Source organism: Mastigoproctus giganteus, chromosome 7, assembly GCF_048544385.1.
Source record: "Mastigoproctus giganteus isolate SK-2022 chromosome 7, ASM4854438v1, whole genome shotgun sequence".
In the NCBI taxonomy this organism is placed as follows: domain Eukaryota; kingdom Metazoa; phylum Arthropoda; class Arachnida; order Uropygi; family Thelyphonidae; genus Mastigoproctus; species Mastigoproctus giganteus.
Window position 1 is genome coordinate 39,415,722 of NC_143581.1, and position 26,764 is coordinate 39,442,485.

At 37.1% G+C, this 26,764-nt stretch overlaps 1 protein-coding gene across 1 annotated transcript in view; it reads left to right on the forward strand.

The window, feature by feature from the left end:
• Rs1 (Dead-box helicase Rs1) overlaps positions 1-26,764 on the forward strand; it is a 161,444-nt gene that overhangs the window by 123,422 nt on the left and 11,258 nt on the right. The window contains exons 15-17 of the mRNA XM_090376846.1: positions 6,106-6,173; positions 18,617-18,752; positions 18,858-18,939. Of these exons, the coding sequence (XP_090232972.1) occupies positions 6,106-6,173; positions 18,617-18,752; positions 18,858-18,939 (286 nt within the window). The remainder of the gene's footprint in view (positions 1-6,105; positions 6,174-18,616; positions 18,753-18,857; positions 18,940-26,764) is intronic.

Genomic DNA, 26,764 nt, shown 5'->3' on the forward strand with positions numbered 1-26,764 from the left:
CTGTCAAAATGTGTAGAGGGCCCACAGTTTCCAAACAAGATTCTTTGAAGTGATGAGGCTACATTTAAGTTAAACGGCTCAATTAATCGCCACAATTGCAGCTACTGGGCAACTAAGAACCCGTATGTTACAGAGACAAGCCATGTGAACTTATCAGGGGTTACAGTGTGCAGTGGATTGTCAGCATTGGCCTAATTGGACCATTCTTTTTTGACAACACTGTAACTGGTGCTGTTTATTTGAACCTGCTGCAGGATTCCATCATGACATGCATTCGCGAGATGTTTGCAGATGAGGAGGACTTTTATTTCCAGCAGGATGGAGCCCCTCCCCACTACCATCATGGTGTAAGGGCCTTTCTTGATGAAAATTTACTGAACAAATGGATTGGGCAAAGAGGTAGCATTGAATATCCCCCTCATTCACCAGACCTCATGCCACTGGACTTTTTCTTATGGGGATACCTAAAAGATAATGTTTATCGTGCAAAACCAGCAACAATTGATTAAATGAAAGCAGCCATTGAAAGAGAATGTTCCCATATCGCAAATGAACTGTTTCATGATGTTTGCAACTCTGTAGAACTATTTTGTCATTAGTGTCTGCACCAGAATGGCTACCAGTTTGAAAACTTGCGATAGCTCAAAATAATTACACATCTGACCTCTTTAATTTGAATTATAAATCTTGGATGTATCTGAATTGAAACTGTGTGTGTGTGTGTGTGTGTGTGTGTGTGTGTGTGTGTGTGTGTGTGTGTGTGTGTGTGTGTGTGTGTGTGTGTGTGTGTGTGTGTGTGTGGTAGTGGCATGTGATGCAAGAAAGCAAATGTATGAGCTTATGCAGCATCAGCCAAAAAAAAAAAAATCACACCATTCCTTCCAAATGCCTGTCCAGTTCCTCCTTAAATTTATTCAACCTATCAACTTCCACAACGACAGATGGAAGTTTGTTCCAGCTATTAACCACCTGCTGGCTAAAGGCAAATTTCCACACATCTATTCTACATCTGTCTTTTCTTAATTTGAATTTATGCTCCCTTAGGTTCGTAATCTGAACAAGTGGAAGGATCCCATCAGAATTCAGCGTGCTCAACCCATTCAAGGCCTTATATACCTCAATCAGATCACCGCGCAGGTGCCTAGTCTCCAGCCACTGCAATTTGCAGAACTTAAGCCTCTCTTGGTAAGAGGATCCCTTCATTCCCCTCACCAATCTTGTTGCCCTTCTCTGTACACGCTCAAGTAAATCTACATCCTTCCTAAAATGAGGCCTCCAGACCTGTACGCAGTACTCAAGGCATGCCCTGACCATTGCCTTATACAGAGGGATAATCACCTCCTTTTCCCTGCTAGCAAAATTCCTATATATCATTGACAAAACCCCATGACCTGCCCTGGCAGCCTGTCTGCATTGCTCAGAAAACTTCGTATCTGACTGCACAATTACTCCCAGGTCTTTTTCATTTTCTACCACCTTAAGTGTAGTACCACATAGTTGGAACGTTTCTCTGGGGTTACTTCTACCCATATGCAGTACTTTGCATTTGTCAAGGTTAAACTTCAGTTGCCACTTCTTAGCCCATCTGCCCAAATTATCTAGATCCTGTTGCAGTAGCACACTGCCATTACTGTCATTAACAACCCTGCCAACCTTTGTATCATCTGCAAACTTCGACATTAAGCCTGATATACCTTCATCAATATCATTGATAAATATACAAAACAACAGTGGACCTAATACTGAACCCTGTGGGACTCCAGTAATAACATTAGTCCAAGAAGAGCAGCACCCATTGATTACCACCCTCTGTCTTCTCCCACTTAACCATCCTTTTATCCATTGTAGCAACTTACCCTTAATACCATTCTGCTCCAATTTGTACAATAGTCTTCCATGCACAACAGTGTCAAAAGCTTTCCTGAAATCCAAATATATGATATCAAAATTATTTTTTGCATCCAGTTCCTTTGTAGCCACATCATAATATCCTATCAAATTTGTCAGACAAGACTTTCCCTTAATAAACCCATGCTGTGTCTGAATTATTGCTGCAGTCTTGTCTAGATGATCCTGCAATGCATCTTTAACCAATGACTCCATTATTTTACCCGGAACAGAAGTTAAACTAAGGGGTCTGTAATTACTCGTGTCACCCTTCGATCCCTATTTGTGAATTGGGGATACATTTGCCCATCTCCAGTCCGTGGGAACCCCCCCTGAGTCCAAGGACGCTGTCATAATTATGGCTAAGGGTTTGCTTAGTTGCTTTGCTGCCTCCTTTAATATAACTGGATAGATCCCATCCACCCCAGGTGCTTTTCTTATGTTTCACTTCAACAATTTCTCCTCCACTTTGCTTTCATTTATTCCAAAATCATTAAGTGTCCTGCTACAATTTGATAACCTTCTGCCATTTTCAAACCTTAATAATTCCTCATGTGTGAATGTAGATGCAAAATACTCATTCAGTTTGTTTGCTGTCTGAGCAGGATCATCAACAGTCGAACCATCGATGTCAAGTGGACCAATCAGATTCATCCCCATCCTTTTAGAGTTTATATAAATAAAGAAATCCTTGCTGTTTTTCTTAGCATCTTTTGCCAAGGATTTCTCCTAATCTTCCTTCGCCTGCCTAACCTCCTTTGTCACCTAATTACAGACTAGCTTATATCTGCCATAGGCTTCTGAGTCGCTTGATAATTTATATGCATCCCATGCATTTTTCTTTTCTATTACGAGTCTCATTAGTTCATTAGATAACCATTTAGGCCTAAACCTTGAACAATATTTCTTAATAGGTATGAAACTAAAAGTTTCATACGTGTGTGTGTGTGTGTGTGTGTGTGTGTGTGTGTGTGTGTGTGTGTGTGTGTGTGTGTGTGTGTGTCAAGGATGCTCAGTTGAAATATATAAAGCTACGGAATGACCCATAATAACATATGCAGTTGAGACGAGGTATTTCACTTCCATTTCTTCGCTCAGCAATCCAATTTTCCTAGATCATGTTGCAGTAGCTCACCCTGGTGACTGTACCACTTTGCCACCTGTAAATTTAGATATTAAGCCTAATATACCTTTATCAATATCATTAATTTTATAATTAATTAGTTAATTTTTAGTTAATTATAATACCAACTAGATAAATTGGAGAATTTAGCATAAAAGTATTAGGGATGAAAACTATACTCATTAGTTCAAAGGGCCAAGTATTTAGGTAACCTAAGTTGGACTTCTTTGTTTTAGCATCATCGTAACCTAATAAATATTGAAAACAATATGCCCAGCACTGAACCATGGGGAACTCCAATGATAACATTAGGCCACGAAGAGCAGTGTTTATTGATAACCACTTTGTCATCTTCCACATAACCATCCCTTTGTCCATAGCAGTAACTTGCCCTTAATACCACATTGCTCCAGTTTGTACCTCAGGCTTTTGTGTGCAACAGTATCAAAAGCCTTCCTGAAATCCAAGTTTATATAAAAATTATTTTTTTTTTTGCATCCAGTTCCTTGGTCACTATATCATAGTAACCTATCATTTGTTAGACAAGGCCACCCCTTAACAAATCCATATTGTGACTGCAGTATAATTGTATTCCTGTGCAGGTGGTCCTGCATTAGTTCTTTAACCAGTGATTCCATTATTTTCCCTGGAACAGATGTTAATCTGACAGGATGGTAATTACTTGTCACCTTTTGATCCCCCTTGATGGATTGGGGATACATTTACACAACTGCAGCCCATAGGGATTTCTCGTGAATCCAAGGATGCTCTCCTAATTATGGCTAAGGGTTTGCTCACCTCCTTTGTTGCCTCTCTTAATATGATTAGATAAATTCCATCCACTCCAGGTGCCTATTTTATGTCCAACTTCGACAATTTCTCTTCCACATTTCTTTCTGTTTTTACGGTCATTTAGCTCCCCATTGCAATTTGATAAACTTCTGACCCCCCCCCTCCTATAAAGAATTCCTCTTGTGTAAATGTAGATGCAAAATATCTATTCAATTTGTCAGCAACAGGAGTATGGTCATCAACAGTTAACCCACTGACATCAAGTGACCATGTGATTCAACCCCTTCCTTCTCCTGTTAATATAAACATGGAAGTCTGCTGCTTTTTATTATTATTATTATTATTATTATTATTAGCTATATGGTGCAAGGAAGCCTGAAGCTTATGCAGCACCAGCCAAAAAAAAAAAAAAAAAAAAAAATCCCAAGTATTTTCTTGGCATTCTTCACCAGAAACTTCTCATAATCAGTCTTAGCTTGCCTAACCTCCTTTGTGACTTGATTTCAGACTAATTTATATCTACCTTAGGCTTCTGCATCACCTGATAATTTATATGCATATATATGTATGAGTATATAAATATGGATGATATGAAAGGAATTTGCAAAGTTCATGGCCTAAGTATGAAAGGAGAGTGGTACGGTGTTAAAATTTTGTGTACTTAATGTATAACGCTTCAAATAGTAACCTGTCAAGTTTCATGCAGTTTCAATAATGTCTTTCTTTAATTACAGGTCCTGAAATGAACAAAGTTGTGTGAATGAGGAAAGATGGACAAAATCAGTCACTGTGCTGTCATCCAATTTTTGAGGTAAAGATGGACTAACACCAAAAGCAATTAATGAGGATATGGTTACAACACTGGGGAAGGATGCCCCTTGCATCTCATCTGAACGTTGAACGTGCATACCACATAATAACAGTTCTTGCTATGAAAAAGGTGTCAGCTCAATGGATCCCAAAGTTGTAGACAGCAGATCAAAAAAAAAAAAAAAAAAAAAAAATGCACAAGAGTTGTCAAGTCAAGCGAATATTTGCATCATTTTCAAGTAGATCCATCAAATTTCCAAGGTTTATAACCATGAATGAGATGTGAGGCCAGGCATTTACAGGGGCATTTTATGCCGACCTTGTGAGGTATTTGCACGAAAACATCAAAGAAAAATGCTGAGGAAAACTCAGCAAAGGAGGCTTGTTCCATCAGAATAACATGGCTGCTCTGCATGAGTGCTGCTTTGAAATCTTGGACCATCTCCCATATCTCCCTTAAAAAGTTAAATCATTGTTGCTTAACTTCGATGACACTCCAATTTCTAAGCAAGATCGTGTATCTCTGTTGGGGGTTACCCTGACTTCTAATCTCTCTCTTGGCATAAGCAAGCACATTACAAATATTGCTTCCTCTGCATCCAAAAAACTGGGTTTTCTCTTTTGCTCCTGGTATTACTTTTCTTCCAAACAGCTGTTCACTCTGTACAAATCTCAAATCCACCCTATCATGGAATATTGTTCCCACACCTGGGGTGGTGCCCCCAAAACCTCTCAGGCTTAGATTCCATTCAAAAGAAGGCAGTTGGGTTAATTAATGACTCCTCTCTAACAAAGTCTCTCTGCTTTCTGTTTTACGGATGTTCTGTTTCTGCTGCATGCCTTTTCTGTAGATATTTCCATGGACAATGCTCTTCTGAATGGGTTTCTATAATTCCTATTTTCTCTTTCAAAGCAGTGTGAACACATGGTTTAGCTGGTCAGCATCCATTTACTTTCCAACTTCAAACTCACAGAACCAACTTTTCTTCTGCTTCATTTATTCATTCAACTTACATTTTCTGGAACAACCTTCCTTCATACATATTCCCTGAAAATTGCAATCTACAGAAATTCAAGTCTAATGTCAACAAATATCTTCTTTCATCTTTTCAACCTGCAATGCATGCACTGTACTAAGTACTATAGGTTCCAATATCTCGTCTTTAGGGTTTTCTTTAAAAAAAAAAAAAAAAAACCATTGTTTATTCCTTTCCCTCTTCCATTTTCATTAAAAGTAATTAATTTTGAATTTGTTTGTGCTCTGAAGCAAAGTGGAACTAAATTATTACAAATTTGTTCCTGTCTCTGCTTAGTAAGTTATAGATTATTCAATATTAAAAAGACAGTGTTGTGAGGATACTCATATGGAAAAATTTTAAAAATCATTTATTGACTTAGTAAGAATAAAATTTTATTAATTCAGTGTGAATGCTTTCATATTTAACTATTTCTTTAGAGCTTACTGTATTTAAACTTTTCTTTCCTCTGCTTAGCATCCCTAAGATTAGATGACTATAATAAAAAATCTAAGGGAACAAAAATATCCCATGGACCTTTATCGGTAAGTATATCTATGGCTATAAATAATCTTCCTTACAAATGATGTTTATTATTATTTTTTCTTTTTTTTTTTCTTTGCATGAGCAAGAAAGTTCTTTTGGAATTTAGAAATTGCATATTTCACCAAATTATTGCTTTGAAAATAAATAGATAAAATAGTAAGATCCAAATGAGCTATTCTTTTGGGTAATCGAATTAAGAAGCACGATTCCATACATACACTTTACTTGTTATTCCTGCTTCTATGCAGTAGGACACTAAATTTAACAAATTAGTAAGCATAGGCACTAATGTACTTGGGCATTTTTTTAAACAGCATGACTAGTTGTCCATCAGATCCTGTGTCAATACAATCTTTGATCTTAGAAATAATAGTTAAAATATTATCAGGCTGAAGTTCATATGAGCTTAGAAAATCCTGAATTTCATCTGCTGATTGAGAATAGTGGTCAGAAACACTATCACAATTCAAAGAAGAAGCTGAGAAAACATGTACATAAAAGATTAGATTAGCCTTTTTTGGTAGGAGGTGAAAAGTGAGATTTTTTTTTTTTTTCTTTTGTAATTGAGTATCCTGTTTTTTCTCTGACCACTCACTGTCTGTTATGATAGATGGCTCTCTGTCTTCTTTTCCGCTAATGCTGGTGTTCCGTGAGGTTCAGTTCTTTTTCCCACTCTTTTCCAGGAAGTTATGCCAGATTTATTTTAAGTAATTTTTTCATGTGTGTGTGAAATTTTTAAGTATCATATGTTTGAGAACTCTTAATTTTTGAAGTGTTGAGTTAAGCACCAGTGCAATATAGCAATGAGTATAGAATACATTTTAAATTCCCATTTTCATTTCATCTAGCATTAGCATTAGTAGAGGCATTTGATGCAAGAAAGCAAGCTTATGCAGCATCAGCCATAAAAAAAAAAAAAAAACCCCACTTCCACTTCACCCCTCTGTTCGTTCAAAATACCTGTCCAGCTGAGCCTTAAACTTATTTAGGCTATCAACCTCCACCACAAGGGATCGAAGTCTGTTCCACCAACCAACCACCCGCTGGCTAAAGGCAAATTTCCGCACGTCTATCCTACATCTGTCTTTCCTCAATTTGAATTTATGCCCTCTCAGGTGATTTTTCTGAGCTAGAGGAAGAATCCCATCAGCATTGAGCATGCTTAAACCATTCAAGGCTTTATACACCTCTATCAGATCACCTCGCTGGTGCCTAGTCTCCAGACACTGTAATTTGCAAAACGTAAGCCTTTCTTCGTAAGAGCACCCCTTTGTTCCATTCACTAATCTTGTTGCTCTTCTCTGTACTCGTTCCAGCAGCTCTACGTCCTACTTGAAATGAGGCCTCCAGACCTGTATACAGTACTCTAGGTGTGGCCTGACCATTGCCTTATACAATGGAATAATCACCTCCTTATCCCTGCTGGAAAAATTCCTGTATATCATTGACAATACTCCATGAGCTACTCTTGCAGCCCGTCTGCACTGCTCAGAGAACTTCATATCTGTCTGCACAACCACCCCCAAGTCCCTTTCATTCTCTACCACTGTCAGTGTAGTACCACAGAGTTGATACGTTGCTCTGGGGTTGCTGTTTCCCATGTGTAGTACTTTACATTTGTCAATGTTAAACTTCATTTGCCACCTCTCAGCCCATCTGCTCAACCTTTCCAGATCCTGTTGCAGCAGCATAGTGTCAGTAGTGTCCTTGACAACCCTGCCAACCTTCGTATCGTCTGCAAACTTGGACATTAAGCTTGATATACCATCATCAGTATCATTTATAAATACAGAAAACAATAATGGACCCAACACTGAGCCCTGAGGGACTCAACTAATAACATTAGTCCACGATGAGCAGTGTCCATTGATTACCACTCTCTGTCTTCTCCCCCTCAACCACCCCTTTATCCATAACAGCAATTTGCCTCCAATGTCACACTGCTCCAATTTGTGTAGCAGTCTTCCATGTGCAACAGTATCAAAAGCCTTTCTAAGATCCAAGTATATAATATCAAAGTTATTCCCTGCATCCAGTTCTTTTGTGACTGCATCATAGTATCCAATCAAGTTGGTCAGGCAAGACTTCCCCTTAACAAAGCCATGCTGTGTCTGAGCTATAACTGAAGTCTTGTCTAAATGATCCTGCAGTGCTTCTTTAACCGGTGCCTCCATTAATTTTCCTGGAACAGAAGTTAAGCTCACAGGTCTATAATTACTTGTGTCAGCCTTTGATCCTCCTTTGTGAATTGGGGTCACATTTGCACATTTCCAGTCTATGGGTACCTCCCCTGAGTCCAAGGAAGCTCTCATAATTATGGCTAAGGGTTTGCTTACTTCCTTTGCTGCCTCCTTTAATATAACTGGATAGATCCCATCCACCCCGGGTGCCTTTCTTGTGTTTATCTTCAACAGTTTCTCCTCCACTTTACTCCCAGTTATTTCAAGATTCTGTAGCTTACTGCTAGAGTTGAATACATCTCTGGCATTCCCCTTGCTGAATAACTCCTCATGTGTGAATGTCGATGCAAAATATTCATTTAGTTTGTTAGCTACCTGAGCAGGATCATCAACAGTTGACCCATCAATATCAAGTGGACCAATCTGATTCATCCCCTTCCTTCTAGAGTTTACATAAGTAAAGAACTCTTTGCTGTTTTTCTTTGCATCCCTTGCCAAGGATTTCTCGTAATCTGCCTTCGCCTGCCTAACCTCCTTTGTAACTTGGTTGCATATCAACTTGTATCTATCATAGGCTTCTGTGTCATGTGTTAATTTGTAAGTATCCCATGCATTTTTCTTCTCTGCCACACGCCTCATTAGTTCATCTGATATCCATTTTGGCCTAAACCTTGAACAATATTTCTTAGTTGGTATGTAAAGCCTAGTAGCTTCCAAGATAAGTTCTTTGAATGCTTCCCATTTTGAATTTGCTGTTGGTAACATCATCAGTTGGTCCCACTGTATAGAATTTAAATACTGTCTCAGTCCATCGTAGTCGCCTTTACGGAAGCAATAACCCTTCCCTTTACCCCTAATGGTAGTTACCTCTTTGAGTAAATCCCACTTCAGCACACTGTGATCACTGCCACCTAGTGGTTCATTTTTTATTCATTTATTGTTATGATCTGAAATATTTGCAAATAAATACATTAAAGTTTCAGTTAACCTTACAGGTTTACATATAACTAAATCCAGTTTTCAGAATGGCCACCTTGTGACTTCATACATATCCCTTCATTTCTGATGCCAACATTGGATTTGTTTATGGTCTCTGCTGACTGCTGCTTTTTCTTTGGCTTTCCACCATGGTACTCCCTACACTGCATGCAACCCCTAGAGAAAAAAAAATCTAATAGCTTTGAGCTGGCTGTGTCCTTGGTCCACTTCTACCCATCCATCTTTCTTGATAATTTTCATTTAAGAACTCTTTAACTACTCTGCAGAAATGTAGAGGTGCACAATCATGTATCCATCACCCTTATTTGGCAAGAGGCACATCCTATAAATGTAGCTCACTTTCCTTAAAAGTCCCATAATATGCTGTAAGATACCTATCTTACAAGTAATTTTTTTATCTATTTTTCTGTCGGAATTTAAGTAATTTTTTTGTGTTTGTGAATAAATTCTATAAAATGGTGTTTGGGCAAAGAGAGAGCATATCGAAAGACAGTCGGTAGGTGTTCGTTTGATGTGGGGGCACAATACAGCTTTGCTAATGGAAACAGGTCCAGGAGAAAATATAAACAATAGAAGGTAACTGCAGGAGACAGGGCAGTTTACCTGAAATTGAACGGACACTGTACTCAGGTAATGGCAGACACCTTAAATTTCGGTGTGTACAAAGTGACTGATCCTGCGACACGGTTGAAAACTGAAGGGAGACTAGGTCTGGCAAAGAGCATAGAAAAAATAATTAAAAGAGTAGCCATTAAGTAAAGTAGCCAATGGAAGCAGTTCTAAGACAAAGAAGAGAGAATAGAGCAAATTAGAATAGACATTTAGAAGAGAAATTGATGGTGATCAGCGAAGGAAAGGAGGGAGAGAGAAAAACAAAAAAGAGAAATGTGAGGAGAGAAAGGTAAGGAGATTTTTGAGTGTGGTTGGAAGAAAGCCCTGGTTCAGTTCTGAGGGTCGGAGAGGAGAAGGTATGGAAAGGGGAAGAAGATAAAAAGTTATGTAAAAGTACGGTAGTTTTGGTAAAGGAGTGTGGGAAGTGAAATGTATTTAGTGGGAGGCTGTAGAAAGTCTTGGATGGTAAAGGAATGCATGAAGGAACGTGGAACAACGAGAAGGCTTCAGGAATCATCTATGTGCAAGAAGCAGAAGCTACACATAGCGTTTAACCCTTTTGATTGTGGCATTATGAGGATGAAGATCAAGCAAGTGTTGTGCAGTGACTAATAAGGAAGATAGCTGTTTGAAGGAGTCCAGGAGGCAGGAACCCTATCAAGGCAGTGGGAAGAGAAAGTAAGGAAGAAAATAAAAAGTAAGTCCTGTGGAATTTTGATTATGTTAAACTAATAAATAGGACTAGTAGGTAGGGCTGTATGCATTCTTATAGAAAAGAAAAAAGATAGAAAGAGAGAGTGAGTTATCTGTCTGCGACATAAAAGCATATGTGGAGTTATGAATTAGATGTTATTGTCATTAATAAAGAAAGTAAGTGCTCTGAATGGAGAAATCAATTTGTTTATAAACCACAGATGAGGGATCTGTGGGCCAAAAAAAATGCTATATACCCTATTTTTGAGTTTATATGTACTAAGAGAGAGTGAAAATGGAATTATATATATATAACTTTACGTGTTTGATAGTGAATCAATATTGAGATGTTAGTAAAAGGGGAATACAATATACCGTTAGTCACACTGATGTTGATAAAGGGATATAAAAATAAATAAGATAATTATATTCTTGGGGGGAAAGTAGAGAATATATCATCATCATCATCATCATCAGCCATTTTCAATCCACTGCAGGATGAAGGCCTCTCCAGCAACTTTCCAGTTCCTTCTGTTTTGAGCACTGGCCATCCATTTACTACCCACAAACTCATGAATTTCATCTATCCATCCCTGCCTTTGTCTTTCAGGTTTTCTTCTAGCTCCTCTTGGGTACCATTCTGTTATTTTCTTACTCCATCTACCATCATGTCTTCGAGCTATGTGTCCTGCCCAAGACCATTTTAGTTCTTTAGTTTTGATAAGAATGTCCTTTACTTGAGTTTGCTGCCTAATCCATGTGTTTCTCTTCTTATCTAACAGTCTGATTCCCAATATAATTCGTTCCATTCTTCGCTGTGTAGTTCTCAGCTTCTCTTCCATTCTTTTGGTGAGTGCCCAAGTTTCACTTCCATAAGTCATGGTGGGGAGTATACATTGGTTCATTATTTTACGTTTCAGACAAACTGGGATATTGCTCTTCAGTATGTGACTATATTTCCTGAATGCTATCCATCCAAAATTTATTCTTCTCTTGACTTCTAGCCATTTATCATTATTACAGCTAATAACTTGTCCCAGATAAGTATATGACTCCACCTTTTCAATTACTGCTCCTTCAATCATTATTTCCCTTTCCGTGGCATACTTGTTCATCATTACTTTTGTTTTAGACATATTCATCTTTAGTCCAAAATCCTTACTAACTGTGCATAACTGATTAAGATTTTCCTCTAATTCTTTGGGATCGTGGCTTATGACCACAATGTCATCTGCAAATCGTAAATGGTTTAGGTACTCTCCGTTCACATTGACTCCTTTCTGCAACCAGTCTAATCTTCTGAAAGCTTCCTCAAGGGCAGCAGTAAACAGCTTTGGAGATTGTGTCTCCTTGTTGAACTCCTTTCTCGATTTTAAATTTACTACTGTCTTTATCTAGTCTAATAAAGGAGGTAGCATTCTCATATATTTTCTTCAAAATCATAATATGTGGGGTATCTATGCCTTGTCTTTCCAGTGCCCGAAATACTGCCTTATGCTGTATGGAGTCAAATGCCTTTTCATAATCCACAAATGCCAGGCATAATGGTGTTTTATATTCATTTGCTTTCTCCATTAGCTGTGATATTACGTGAAGGTGATCCATAGTTGAGAATCCTGTCCTAAAGCCAGCTTGCTCTTTCGGTTGATTCTCATCAAGTATTCTTTCTAATCTGTTAGTAAAGACCCTTGTGAACAACTTGTAGATGTGGGATAACAAGCTAATTGGTCTATAATTTCCAATTTCTGATTTATCTCCTTTCTTATTCAGCAAAACTATGATTGCATTATTCCACTGCTTAGGCATCACACCTTTTCTAATGCACTTTGTGAAGAGCCTTGCCAGTTTTTGTGTTATGTCTCTTCCTCCCAATTTTAACAACTCTACAGTAACTTCATCTTCCCCTGGACTTTCTGATTCTTCATTTTCTTCAATGCATATTTTACCTCATCAGGAAGAATATCGGGTATTTGTATGCGTTACTAATTTGCGATCCATCTTCCCCACTGCTGGCATCATTCCCTCACTCCTTGTATAATCTCTATAGTAGTTCTCTTCTGCTATTTGAATTATGCATTCTCTGCTATTTATAAATACACCATCGCTATTCTTCAGTTTCAGTATCATTTGTCTTTCTGTATTACTGCTCATGGCTGCTGATTTAAATCCTTTGTTTTCCCCTTAATGCTTGTTCTACTTTTCTTGTGTTAAAAAAAAAAAAAAAAAAAATTGATGCCTCCGTAGCCAGGTGGGAAGGAGCAGCTGTGCGTAGCACATGCTTCTTGATTCGAGCCCATCACCACCAAATACGGAGGATGCGGAAAGGTCAGGGAATGACCACCACATATTCCCGGAGCAATATGGCCTTAGTTGCTAATGCTCCTAAAAACCAAATAACAAACAAACATCTTGTGTTAAATCTTCTTATGTCCTCTCTGAGTCTCTTTCTAATGGCTTTGCATAACTCAGTATACTCAATTTTTTCCCTGTCAGTGTTTTTCTTGCTCTTCATTTGTCGTCTTCGGTTCATCATGACAAGTGTTTCTTGACTAATTTTTTCTTCTTTGGATTTCATTTTCCCTATAGGTTTCTTGGGATTTATCACTTTCAGAAAGTTGTAATATTCCTCATCGATATCTTGGTCCTGAGCAGTCTGCAGAAGCTGAAACTTGTTCTTAAGTTCCAGTACATACTGCTTTTTCTCTTCTTCTGTTATCTCAAAGACCTTTGTATTATTTACTTGAGTCAGTTTTTTCCTTTCCTACATCTATATCAAGTGTACATCTTACCATTCTGTGATCACTTCCAACATTTACCTTATTTAGGATGCTAACATCATTCACAATATATCTTCTGTTAGTGAGGATGAAGTTGATTTCATTAGTTGTTAATCCATTTGGACTCTTCCATGTCCACTTTCTGTTCACCCTTTTCTTGAAAAAAGTGTTCATTACTGACAATCCTTGAAATTCTGCAAATTCCACAAGTCTTTCGCCTCTTTCATTTCTTTCACCAATTCCAAAATTTCCTATAGTTCCCCTTTCTGCGCTGTTTTGTCTTTTTCCAACCTTAGCATTGAAGTCCCCCATAATAATAGTGTAGTGTAGTGGGTTTTCTGCTCATCTAGAAGACTCTCAATTTCAGTGTACGTTTCTTCAACCTCTTAGAAATCTTGAGTATTAGTCTTGACACCCTTGGTGATGTACTTTTGAATTCCAAAATGTTGTTTTTTAAATCTTTATTGACCAGAAACACAACTCCATCTTCACTCCTTTCACTGTTTCCATTGATGTACAGCAGATTTCCACTTGATAAACTTATAAGTGATTCATTTCTTCTTCTTGTTTCAGCGAAACCGATGATATTCGAATTCACATTTTCTAATTCCTTTTCCAGCTCTAATATCCTGTCTTCACCGATGAGTGATCTTCCATTGTAACAGGCCAAGTTCAATTTCCGTGCATGGCAGGCTGGTCATACTTAGAGATTCTTAGCACCCTCTGCTTCCACTCTGATCCTCTCGCTGCCGTAAGAGGAGGAGTGAAAGCCGCTGGAGACTGGACTGAGGGCCATTTGTTTTGTCGTGCTGTCATATGCCGGAGGGTTTTGTCTTTTCCTCTACACGCTGACCAGGCGTCTTGAAGAGAACCATTCTACATGTTCGTTGCCACCTAAGTGACGTAACAGGGCCTACCATCGAGAAGGTGTGCGTGAGTAGATTTTGGGGAGGCAGACCAACCGGACCTCTCCTAAATCTTCTGTAATAGAAAGATATTGGATCCATCAGTGTTTTAGACTAAGTGTCTGATAACACACAGGATACCTGTTCTCCTCTAAGCCCCTAGAGAATATATGAGAGGTTATAAATGTGTATTACTGTGGAGGAGAAAGAATTGGATGATTGTATATTCTTGTAAATTTAGTATTTTGTATTTCTCACATAAGTTAACTGTGTTATGTTATTAAAAAAAAAAGACTCGTTATTTAAGAGATATACACAGCCCACTAAAATAGCCAGTGAAGCTTATCGTGGAAGGAGAAAATAAGAAAATCCTCATTGCTCACAATCTTCTGAGAAAGGATATTATTGCAGTCAGATAGCTTGTGGGCATTGGAGGAAGTGAGGATTCCAGTTGTTTGAATTGAAACTTAATAACAACTACCATTAGTGATTCCAAGGTAAATAGGGGTGTTAGAAAGATATTTAAATATAGTAATAATTAAATAAAATAAGATAAAACAGAAAGACCCAGTTCCCACAATGCAACTATTAAATATCTGAATAAAATGTGGTCCAAATAGGTAGTTGCCTAGTAGCCACACCACATATTTATTGAAAATTGTTAAAAATTGTTTGCTACCTTTTGGATTTTCCTGCCACCAAGAATTTGGATTCCTTGTGTTGTTGATATGGTCACCAGTAAACTGAGCCCCTTTGATAAACAGAACATTGTGTAGAAATTTGTAGACATGCTTGCAGCATTCAGAAAATTGTAAACAGCTGGTGTGATCTCCTGGTAAGAGTTGTCATACTGTTTGGAGGTAATATGCATATGACTCATCATTGTGCAAAATCCTCCATGCCTTTGTTGGTGTGCATTATGGGGATTCTCTATAAACTTTGTACATGGGCTTTGCTAAACTGCAACCAGAAAATTGGTTGCAGTTTAGCTTCTCCAAAAATTGTTGCTCATGTTCTGCATTCACATTGCTGGAAGAGTATTCTGTGCACATTGGAAGGTGTTGCAGTGTGGATATCATTGCCAGTATTCTTCTATTCCATAAACAAAATTATCTCTCGAATGCCTAAGGATCCCCAAGTAGTACTGTTGATTGACAACTTCTAATGTAACAAGAATTTGTTCCATCAGAAGTTACATGGCCACTTCAATAACTGCAGAATTATTTGAACACCCACAGTTAAACAGTGGGTGCACAAGAGTATGCTGTAGTAGCAATTCCTTCCCTGTCAAAAAACACAACCAATGTGTTATTCAGTGCTTTTTTTGTAAAAAAAAAATAGGTGCTGGTAGTCATTCTTTGCTATCAAGAAAAATTGAAAATTAAAAGGATATGAAAAGTACTCTAAAATGTTTTTTTTTTTCCTGATATTGTTACTTTAGTAGTAATGTTTTTGGAATAAGAACAACAAATTAAGTATATTAACACAGTTTATTAAGCATAAATTTATTATTCAAGTATATAAAAAAATAAGTAAAATGTAAGTAAAATAATAACATAAGTAAAAATAATTTCTTAATAAAGTTTTTGTAGAATATTCCAAATTTTTATTAAGTTCTCATTCAACACCCTATGCCGACTTCTTTTCTTCCTCTTTGTGCATCAGTTGCTGAATGACATTTCCGAAGCAGCCACAAATTGACATATTTTGCTGGATTGAAGCGAGTCAGCATGGGCCTACAGTTTTAAGAAACAGTAGTGAAGAAACTGTTTTTGTCATCAACGAAGCGCTGGTTGGGCTGGCAATCAGATTCATTTGTGAAAATTCTCGTTCACATTCACTCCTTGAAATTGGTATCGTACTCAAAGCGTTCATCAAATACTTCAATTCTTCCGAAACCTTCTTATCAATTAGGTATCCACGAATTTCATCTCTTTTACTTAACTGTAACCTAATTGACAATTTTCTAACATCATTTTCACCAAATGCCAACAATTTATGTTTAGAAGGATTAATACCTTTGTTGTCCTCGTTTTCCTTCTCTCGTCATCGTATTGTGACTAGTTCTTAAATTTGAATTTTTTTTTTTTTTTTCCCCTTTTCTTTTTCTTTTTTTTGAAACTATTCAAAATGTCAGCGTTATTCAGGTACTGTGACCATGTAAACAGAGATACGGAAAATGTGGATAATGCACTTCCGCGAAACAACAGATGATTATTTGCCGGGGTAAAAGAAAATCACTTTTCTAATTCTCGAACAGGGCGCTTACAGTTGATTCACAGTGGTGTCCAACCTACGGCCCACGAGGAAAGTGAACTAAAACAGCATTTTAAAATTTTTTAATTATCAAAAAAATTTTCTCATTAAATGTTTTGTTCAGTAAATGTAATTGTGTATTGTACTTAATAAATTTTTTGAATATTTTAATTTTACATGCAACAAGATATGGAAAATGTAACACACTAAAGAAATCTAACTTTGAATTATTTTTGAATATGGCCCCTGTACGGGAAAAGGTTGGACACAACTTCACTAGTGTGACTTCTCCATATGTGGGACAGGTGGTCGGATAGGTTTTACCAGGTACCACTAAGCTGTAGAATGATAATCCCTTTAGCTCTCTTAATTCGTGCAGCAGCACTATTTGCCTAAATAAATGGGTTGAGCACGCTGAATTCTGATAGGATCCTTCCACTGTTCAGATTACGAACCTAAGGGGGCATAAATTCAAATTAAGAAAAGACAGATGTAGAATAGATGTGCAGAAATTTGGCTTTAGTCAGCGGGTGGTTAATTGCTGGAACAAACTTTCATCTTCTGTCATGGAAGTTGATAGGTTAAATAAATTTAAGGAGGAACTGGACAGGCATTTGGAGGGAATGGTGTGATTTTTTTTTTTTTTTTTTTGGCTGATGCTGCATACGCTCATACACTTGCTTTCTTGCATCACATGCCACTACTACTTAAATTGCCTGAAGGCTAGAAATGTGAACAGTGCATACTGAGTTAATTCTCTCCTAATCATATGCTATATGAAAATTTTCTTCACTCAACAGAAACTACTTTAAATGTAATTTCCAAGAGGAATTCAAAATAATTCTCTATAAAAGGACTTCGTTAAACAGAGGTCCGATTGAGTAATATAGAATTATAAAAATGGTTATACAGTTTTATATAGAAAATATCTTAACAATAGATAGTAAAAAATGCAAATTTAGTTAAATAATTTTAAGCTTATTTGAATAGTAGGTAAACGTGAAAAAAATTTATGGAATGTTACAAATTTCGAAGTTCACTGCATCCAAATGTCACATGTCACTGTTAATAAAGGTACCAATATGCTGTACTGTTGTGTACCATCCTAAAAAAAAGCACTGGTTATTCATGATGGACCTGACCTGTTCCTTTTTTTTTTTTTTTTTTTTTTATATTGAAAAGGTGGACTCTTCCAGTGGAGTGAACGTTGCTTTGCTTCTGAGTCATAAACATAATCCTAGTTTTCATTTCCAATTATGACCATTTACTGGAAAGGAAGCTTTTGTCTATTTGACATAACTTGTTTGCCTGTGTTCCAGAAGACCTGGAAAACAGACAAGTTTTGCTCCTCACTGAAAAAAATGAGGCACAAACTTTGCAGCATCTACTGCATGTTGAAATCTTCCATTAAAATGCACTAGCATGATAGGCCTAAAATCCCAGCTACATCATGAGTGGTGCCCTGATAGTCTCTATGAGTGACTTGATGCACTTTTTTTTTTTTTTTTTACATCTTTGTCAGCCTGACTTAATGGGTAACTTAAATTCCCCAAATCTTCAGCCAACATTTGACAACTTTTAAACCTGAAAAACCACTTGAATATATGAGTGCTTTTTCAGGTTTAAAGTTTGAGTGGTATATCTATTTGAAATACTGAAAACTGTTTTCAGTCATTAGTTTGTGAAACTACTTTTCCGAGTTTAAAGCAAAATTTTATGCAAACGCTTTGCTCCTTGACATCATCTATTTCACTAACTGCAGAATGTTTTGAACATGCACACTTAAACAGAGGTTGCACAAGAGCATGCTATAGTAGCAGATCTCACCATATTAACCCATAATGAAGCAATGCAGCAGTACCTAATGGCACAAGGTCATGCTTTTTTACACTCCTATCTTGCCAGTCTAGGAACTTTTAGCTTATATCTCATATGTATTATTTGCCTGTTTTGCACACTTGATCCAGTTAAATTTATATAACTGAGATGTTTGTCCTCTTCTTTCTTTTTATCTAAATAGGGAGAAGAAAGAGTTCAGCATGAATTGCAAAAAGCTGCACAGTTTCAAGCAAGATTTGCAAAACGAAAACAGAAGCCTCACAAATTACGAGCAATTTGCGAAGAAGGTCTTTCAAACTTATCACACAAAATAGCTGGTGAGAATTTTTTGAAGGTTGAATTGTGCTGTTTTAGTTTTTTGTGCAATTATTATTATGCTTTATGGCACAGAATTAAAGTCATACCTTTTTTGAATTGTTTAGGGTCCAATAAAAAAGCAAAGTCTTCATTTGACGATGAATTGGTCAACACTAGTAGAAAGTCTGTTAAACAATTTAGATACGAGTAAGTATTTATTTAAGTGAGTCATTATAGTCTTGATATAGTCTACTAATATATCCAACACGTATAGTGTTTCATGTAAATTGATAAATTATTATATCTTGCTTCCTAAATTGTCCTAAGCAATTTTGGCTGCTACTGTAAAATTAAGAATTCCAAAATTGAAAGAACACACTAGAATTTAGAATATTTTAAAGCATTTATTTTAATTGCTTCTAATTAGTCATCACAATTTCATATTTATTTACAATATACCATCACAATTGTGTGGGGGAGTGTTGGTAAATATCAGGAGACTAGAAGTAGGACACAATGTGAAGAGGATATGCTCAGCCATAAAAAAGATACGTAAGAATATGAAAATAAAAAAATTATTCAGCATCAAGTCCTTGCAATTAACACATTGGTTACAAACATGGTCCTTTCACCCCATTTGGGAAGGACCTGGATTTAAGTCCTGTCTAGTTGTGACTTAAATTGTGCAACCCTCACTGTTTCAGGAATTTTTCTCCAGGAAATTGAGTTTGTTTCACATCCCAGAAAACAGGCAAGCTGACAATATGTGCAGTTACAGACAATGTACTGGTTCCCCATGTCCTTGGTTGCCTCAGCACAAAATCTACTGACTGAAGCCAAATGTAACCACTATTTATTATAATGATAAGCTAGTTACCAGCCATTACAACAATAGTTTTAGCAAAATATGTCCATTATCCAGATTTTTAACTAGCTTGTACCCATTTTAATTATTCAGTGGAGTGGCAGATAATTGATACTCTTCTGTACACATATGATTTTATAATTGAATGTTTGTATGCATGTGACAACTGTTACTTCTTGAAGAATTTGCACACTAACTTGAGTATGAAGGAAATAATTCAAAAATGATTTTTCCCCTTCTGAAAAACAGAAATGGAAAAATTATGCAATATGGAAACAGTGTGCTGATAAATATGTTATGGTAATCAGATAAGTTAGCCCTGTTTTTTAAATATTTTGAGAAAGGCATATTAAACTACACTGAAAGGACAGAATACATGGGGTACTTGATTCCTGGGCAGCGCAATGCTGTCACCCCTTTCGCTAGTAGACAAACCCACCATTTGGCAGTTATATAGGTACACTGCATTCACGTAGACAGTAATTCGATGTCAGTATGGATAAATGTCGTGAGTTAACCGACTTTGAAAAGGGGATGATAGTAGGTGCCCGACACATGGGTCACTCTATCGCAGAGGTGGTACACAGGGCGGTTGTTATGTCTGGTATTACTGTTGGTCAAGGAACTCTCTGCCTATCCTACAGGATGTTCAGTACTTCTGATTTTTTCTTCATGTGTTTTCTGGAGGTTGCCAGTTTTGGGCACTGCTATATCAATTAGATAGGTAGCCTTTTCCTTCCTGTCCGCAAGGGTTATGTCTAGTCTGTTGTGCAGGATTGTGTTATCCATTATTATGGCACAGTCCCAGTAGATCCTGTGGGTTGGGATCTCTAGTACTGCCTGGGGTTCGTACTTGTAGTACAGTACACTTTCTTTGATCAATTGGTATTTCCTCGCTAGCTTCTGATGTATTATCCTAGCTACCTGGTTGTGTCTACAAGTGTACTCAGTCTGGGTGATCACCTTGCATCCCGCGATGATGATTTGAATCGTTTCTGAGGCCAGGTGGCATCGTCGACGTGTGTCATTTGACACTCCGGGCTCCTTGATGATGTATTTTCTATAGTTTCTGGTGTTGATTACCTAGTCTTGGATAGCGAGCATGAATCCTTCAGTCTCAGGGAAGAGTATCCCACTTGTAAGCCATACATTGGAAGCAATTTTATCTGTGTGATCTTGATGTTGTTGATCTGTTGTGCAGGATTGTGTTATCCATTATTATGGCACAGCCCCAGTAGAGCCCGTGGGTTGCTAGCGAGGTCATTGTAGTGTCTGTCATGGAGTGTCTTCTTTGCCCATCTTTCTGGCTTTACTTGTGAGTCAAGTGCATCAACCAAATCCTCTGCTTCCACCTTCAAGATGGTGGGCTGTTAGTAACCCTGAGTATACTCCATTCCACATGCAAGTCCTGAAACATTGCACCTAGTATACTGAAGGTGACCACCCAGGAATGAACCTATGTAAGCAGGGGTTGAGATGTGGTGTCCACATCACACAACAAAATGCCATCCCTTTGTGTCACAGGCAATACTGGGTGGTAGATGATGCTCATCATCCAGTGAAATACTGCCACTTTGTCTATAGGAAGCTCCAAGTGCAAACCTATGTTTAGTCTCCAGAGAAAACTCCAGCAGCTCCCATCTCTTCCACCATGCAGGGTGAGTAATGTCTTTTAGGGTTATGATGGGCATTGTGGCAAGACCTGATATTTCTTCCATTTTGGGGTACACCTCTCAAATGGTTTTTGCAGGCTGTCTGCCAAATAGTCCACCAGACTGAACTCTCTAGGGGACATCTGGATCACCTAGTGTGTGATCTCACTACTTGTGCTTTACCAGCTAGTGGCTGGAGGAAGTCCAAGTAGTCTGTATATCGAAGGCATTTTTGAGACCTCGTTATGTCGAGGAACTGAATATTTTCTTACTCAGTGTTTGTCACTTCCAAAAATTTCATTAATTTCATATGTGTTCCTGCTAATAGAATAAAATTATCTGTGAAAAGATCTGACTCTCCCATAACCTCCCTTATCCATTTCACAAATATAGGTGTTCTCAATCATGTCCATTTCCACCTGTCTACAGTCTGCCAAGTCCCACTTAACTTTTTCTGACAGAATTCCTATTAGCATTTGCATTTGTAGAGGCATATGATGCAAGAAAGCAAGTTATATAGCATCAGCCAAAAAGAAAAAACCCCTTCCCATTTCATCATCCATTCACTCCAAATGTTTGTCTAGTTCTACCTTGAATTTATTTAAGCTGTCAACTTTTAAATTATCCACTACCAATTCCTTCATTGCTGAACTCTATGTAATTCCCTCACTGGGTGAAGAAAACTTCAATCCTACTATAACTCAGTCCTGTCTTATTTCTCACAAAAAAAAAAGAAAAAGAAAAGAAAAGAAAAAAAGTCTACTGCTCCTGTGCTCATATTCAACAACAGTCAGATTTCTAGACAAGAACACATGTATATTAGGGATTACTCTAACTTCTAATCTCTCTTGGCATAAGTACATCATAAATATTGCTTCCTCTTTATCAAAAAAAAACAAACTAGGTTTTCTTGTTTTGCTCTTGGCATTACTTTCAGTCTAAACAACTTCACACTCTGTACAAATCTGAAATCTGCCTTACCATGGAATATTGTTCCCACATCTGAGGTGGTGCCCCTTAAACCTCTCTCAAGCTTTTAAACTTCATTCAAAAGATGACAGCCAGGTTAATTAATGACTCTTCTCTTACAAAGTCTGTCCACTTTCTGTCTCTCAATCATTTAATATCTGTTGTAAGCCTTTTCCAGTGATACTTCCATGGGCACTATTCTTCTGAATTAGCATCAGTAAATTCTCCACTGTCTTCCAAACCAATCCAAAAACATGATACAACCAGTGAACATCTATTCACTGTTTAACTCCAAATTAATGAACCAACTTTTCCTCCTCTCTCTCTCTCTCTCTCTCTCTCTCTGGAACAATTTTCCTTCACATGTATTTTCTGAAAATTGCAATCCACAGAAATTCAAGTCTAATATCAACAAGTATTTTCCATTTTCTTAACCCTTGTATGATAATAACTACTATAGGTTATAATACTTTTTGTGTTTAGGGTGTTTGGAGGGGGAAAAAAAATCAGACCTCACTAAAGAAATGATAAGTGGCAAAACTGCTATACCATCATGGAGAATAAAATTCTCTGCAATTTAAAACCAGAAAAATGATGAAATTGAATCAAATGATACCAAATTCACAAAATAGCAAGTGCTTAATTTTTCAGTACTCACCTTGATCGATCTGCAATTGTTATGGTTTGAATGGCAAGAGGTGACTAGCTTTAAGGTGATTGGTTCTTAAATTAAGGGGCGGGTAAATAGTAATTATGATGGAAACAGAATTAAAATATGCGCAAGGAAGTAGAAGTGCACTAACTCCGTTCTTGGTTGTTATTAAATTGGGTTAAATTGGGAATCTCTAAATAGTGGATAAGCCAAAAGTTGTAACGAAGGACTTTCGTTAAAAAAACATCTTCAGTTGGCAAGTTAAATGAAAAGGGAATGTGTACTGTATTTAAGAAGAATTTTGTAATCCCGTGATGCACTTTGTTACTTGTGGGAATCTCAGATTGGGGAGATTCCAAACCGGAGAAAGATTGAAGGGGAGTTTCGCATTTATAATATTTAGATCGGAGTGGTGACAAAACCATTCTATAATGAGGGCTTCGAATTATAAAATTTTGTAACTGTTATTTAATTTTAATATGGTAATAGCTGAGTCAACTAAGGGAGTATGGTTGTTGGAGTGGGCATGTAAAGTAAGTTCAGTGCTAGATTGTCCAGTTTTGAAGCTATTGTAGTATGCTCTGGTATTGGATGATTGAGTTGAACCGAATTTGGTTGTGGTACTACCAGTGTAACAGGCATTACAATTGTGTTGACATTTTATTAAATAAATAATATTATTCATTTCGCTTGTTGGATATTTATGTGTTTCTTTATATTTATTGAAAAGTGATCCGAGTTTATTATAAGTGGAAAAAATAAGAGTGATGTCTGTACCTGCAAATATTTGCCGAAATTGTCCTGCAAGATTACTATGATAAGGAAGGACAAGACATGTTTTACTGTTTATGATGTGTTTTATGGGGTTATTGATATTATTTTTTGCGATGGAAATGGTATGTTGGATTAATTTTGGAGGGTAATTTCTGGCTATGAATTTTTTTGTGAGATATTGTAACTCATTGAATAGGTCGTCTTGTGAGGTGCTGAATTTAATGGCGTTGTAGATTTGGTTGTAGAGAACGGATTTTTTTATGTTGAAAGGGTAGTGTGATGTGAAATGTAGGAATTTCCCTGTGTGTGTATGTTTTCTATAGCTCTTAGTTCCTAGTTTAGTACCTGTTTTATATATTGTGAGATTGAGAAAATTAATTTGTGTATTGGTTTTTATTTCAAGTGTGTATTTAAGTCTGTTGTGAATTGAATTGAATTTTGTAAAAAAGTTATCAATTATAGTTTTGTTTCATATTAAAAGTACATCATCGGCGTATCGAATGTATAACTTTATCTCGGAAGGGTAAGGTTGTAGGATTTTATTTTCAACTGTGGCTAAGTAAATTTCGGAAAGGGAAGCAGAGATGCCCATGCCCATGGGTAACCCGAATATTTGTTGGAAGATCTGATTGTGAAATCTGAAATGCCTGGTGTCTAATAGTAGAGAGGGGAGTTCTAAAATATCGTTCATAGAAAGGGAGGTGCGATTAATGAGACTATTGTCGGAAGTTAAATATCCACGAAGGGCTTGTAAGGTGAAAGGTATATGTACATTGGTGTATAGTGATACGACATCAAACGATGCTAGAATATCATCGTCAGTGATTATGGTGGTTTTAATTTTCTCCAAGGCTTGGTTGGTATTACTGATTTTAAATTTGGAAAACCTGGTGAGTGGAGATATGATTTTTACTAGAAATGAGGATAGGTTTGCGAAGGCGGATTTACTAAAAGAAATAATTGGTCTTAAGGGGTGGCCTGGTTTATGTAGTTTGGTAATTCTAAACATATGGGGGAGAACATTGCTTCGTATGCCAATCTGCTGTAAGGTATGTAGGGTGATTTCTTTATTAGACCGGAGTTTTCTAAGGATAATGTCAAGCTTGTTTTTTAATTTGGATATATTATAGGAATTATTAATTATATAGGTGTCTTGGTCTGCTAGAATTTGTTCCATTTTTTTCTATATAAGTGGCTTTATCTAAAATTACTATGGTATCTCCTTTGTCTGCTTTTTGGATAATAATGTCGGGAATTTTACTTAGTTTATGAATATCATTGAGTTGTTGTTTGGATATATTAGATTGGGAGTGGAGTTTTGAGTTAATGATAGTGTTAGTCTGATGTAAAATGCGCCATTTGTCAGGGTGATGTTCGACTTTTGTTTGAAGTTCAATAATACTTTGATGGCTTTTTATCGCAAAGTTGAATCCATGCTCTAAACTTGTGAGTTCAGTAGGAGTGAAAGTTTTAGAAGAAATGTTAACTGCGGAAATTTGTGAAGCCGTTATTTTTGTTTCCTGGGTAAGTGTGATCCATTTTTTAGAATGTCTTAGTTCAACCTCTTTGAGGGCAAGTAACAAAGTGCATCACGGGATTACAAAATTCTTCTTAAATACAGTACACGTTCCCTTTTCATTTAACTTGCCAACTGAAGACGTTTTTTAACGAAAGTCCTTCGTTACGACTTTTGGCTTATCCACTATTTAGAGATTCCCAATTTAATGACAACCAAGGACGGAGTTAGTGCACTTCTACTTCCTTGGGCATATTTTAATCCCATTTCCATCATAATTACTATTTACCCACCCCTTAATTTAAGAACCAATCACCTTAAAGCTAGTCACCTCTTGCCATTCAAACCATAACAATTGCAGATCGATCAAGGTGAGTACTGAAAAATTAAGCCCTTGCTATTTTTTGAATTTAGTCCAATACTTTAAGAATACTATAACTTCTAAGTGATCAAATGATACCATAATGGTTTTTTTAATTCAAATTTTAATTTGATTTTCGACAATAATTTTACTCTAATGTTGAGCAATCAAGTCAAGTTAAAACAAATTAATATTTAAAATCATTTATTTATAAAATTTTTATTTTTACAGAATTTTAACATTCCACAAAGATGACCTCTAACAGGAAAACCTGTTCTTCCCAAGCCCATACATTTAGAATTGGAAAAGACATTGTCATATAGAACATTTAAGACATTTAAATCTTTTGCCAAAATGGGTACCTAATGTAAACCAGAAGAATTGTTTTTGCGAATTTCAAAGTGAACTTCTGAATTAAAAGTTTTTCAGAGAATTTGTGACTGTGTATGCAACTTGGATTTGCATGGAGTGGCATTATGGAAGGTCTTTGCCACAAGAAATTTTGAAGAGCATCATTAACTAACAAGTTGATGGCACCAGTTTTTTGGAACAAAGATGGGATGATATTACTTAACATGGTCAGAATTACTTAACAAGTAGAGCACCTCCGTAGCCAGATGGGAAGGAGCAGCAGTGCGTAGCACACGCTTCTTGATTAGACTGGGGTTCGAGCCCGTCACCACCAAATACAGAGGATGCGGAAAGGTCAGGGAATGACCACTGCATATCCCCGGAGCAATATGGCCTTAGTTGCTAATGCTCCTAAAAACCAAACAACAAACAAACTTAACAAGTACAGATCAATGTTGAAAAAAAGCCACGAGTTAGGGTTGAATTTGAAAGTGACTGCAATTCTGCCCAGACACAATATGACAGGGTGTATGATGAGAGCTTTGTCGATCAGTTCGGCCCTGGAGAGATTGTGCAAGGCTCATGGGGTAGAATTTTTCTCAGTCTGGTCTGTGCTTGTTAACAGAAGAGACTGTTTCTGCAGGGATGGGATACATTTAAATAGAAAGGGTGCAGTCAGGCATGAAGTTTTCTGACAGTGCAGACAGTCTGCAAGAGAAGCTCATGTTGTTTTGTCAATGATATACAGGAATTTTTCTAGCAGGGATAAGGAGGTGATTATCCTCTTGTGTAAGGCAATGGTCAGGCCACACCTTGAGTACTGTATACAGGTCTGGAGGCCTCATTTTAGGAAGGATGTAGAGTTGCTTGAGTGTGTACCGAGAAGGACAAC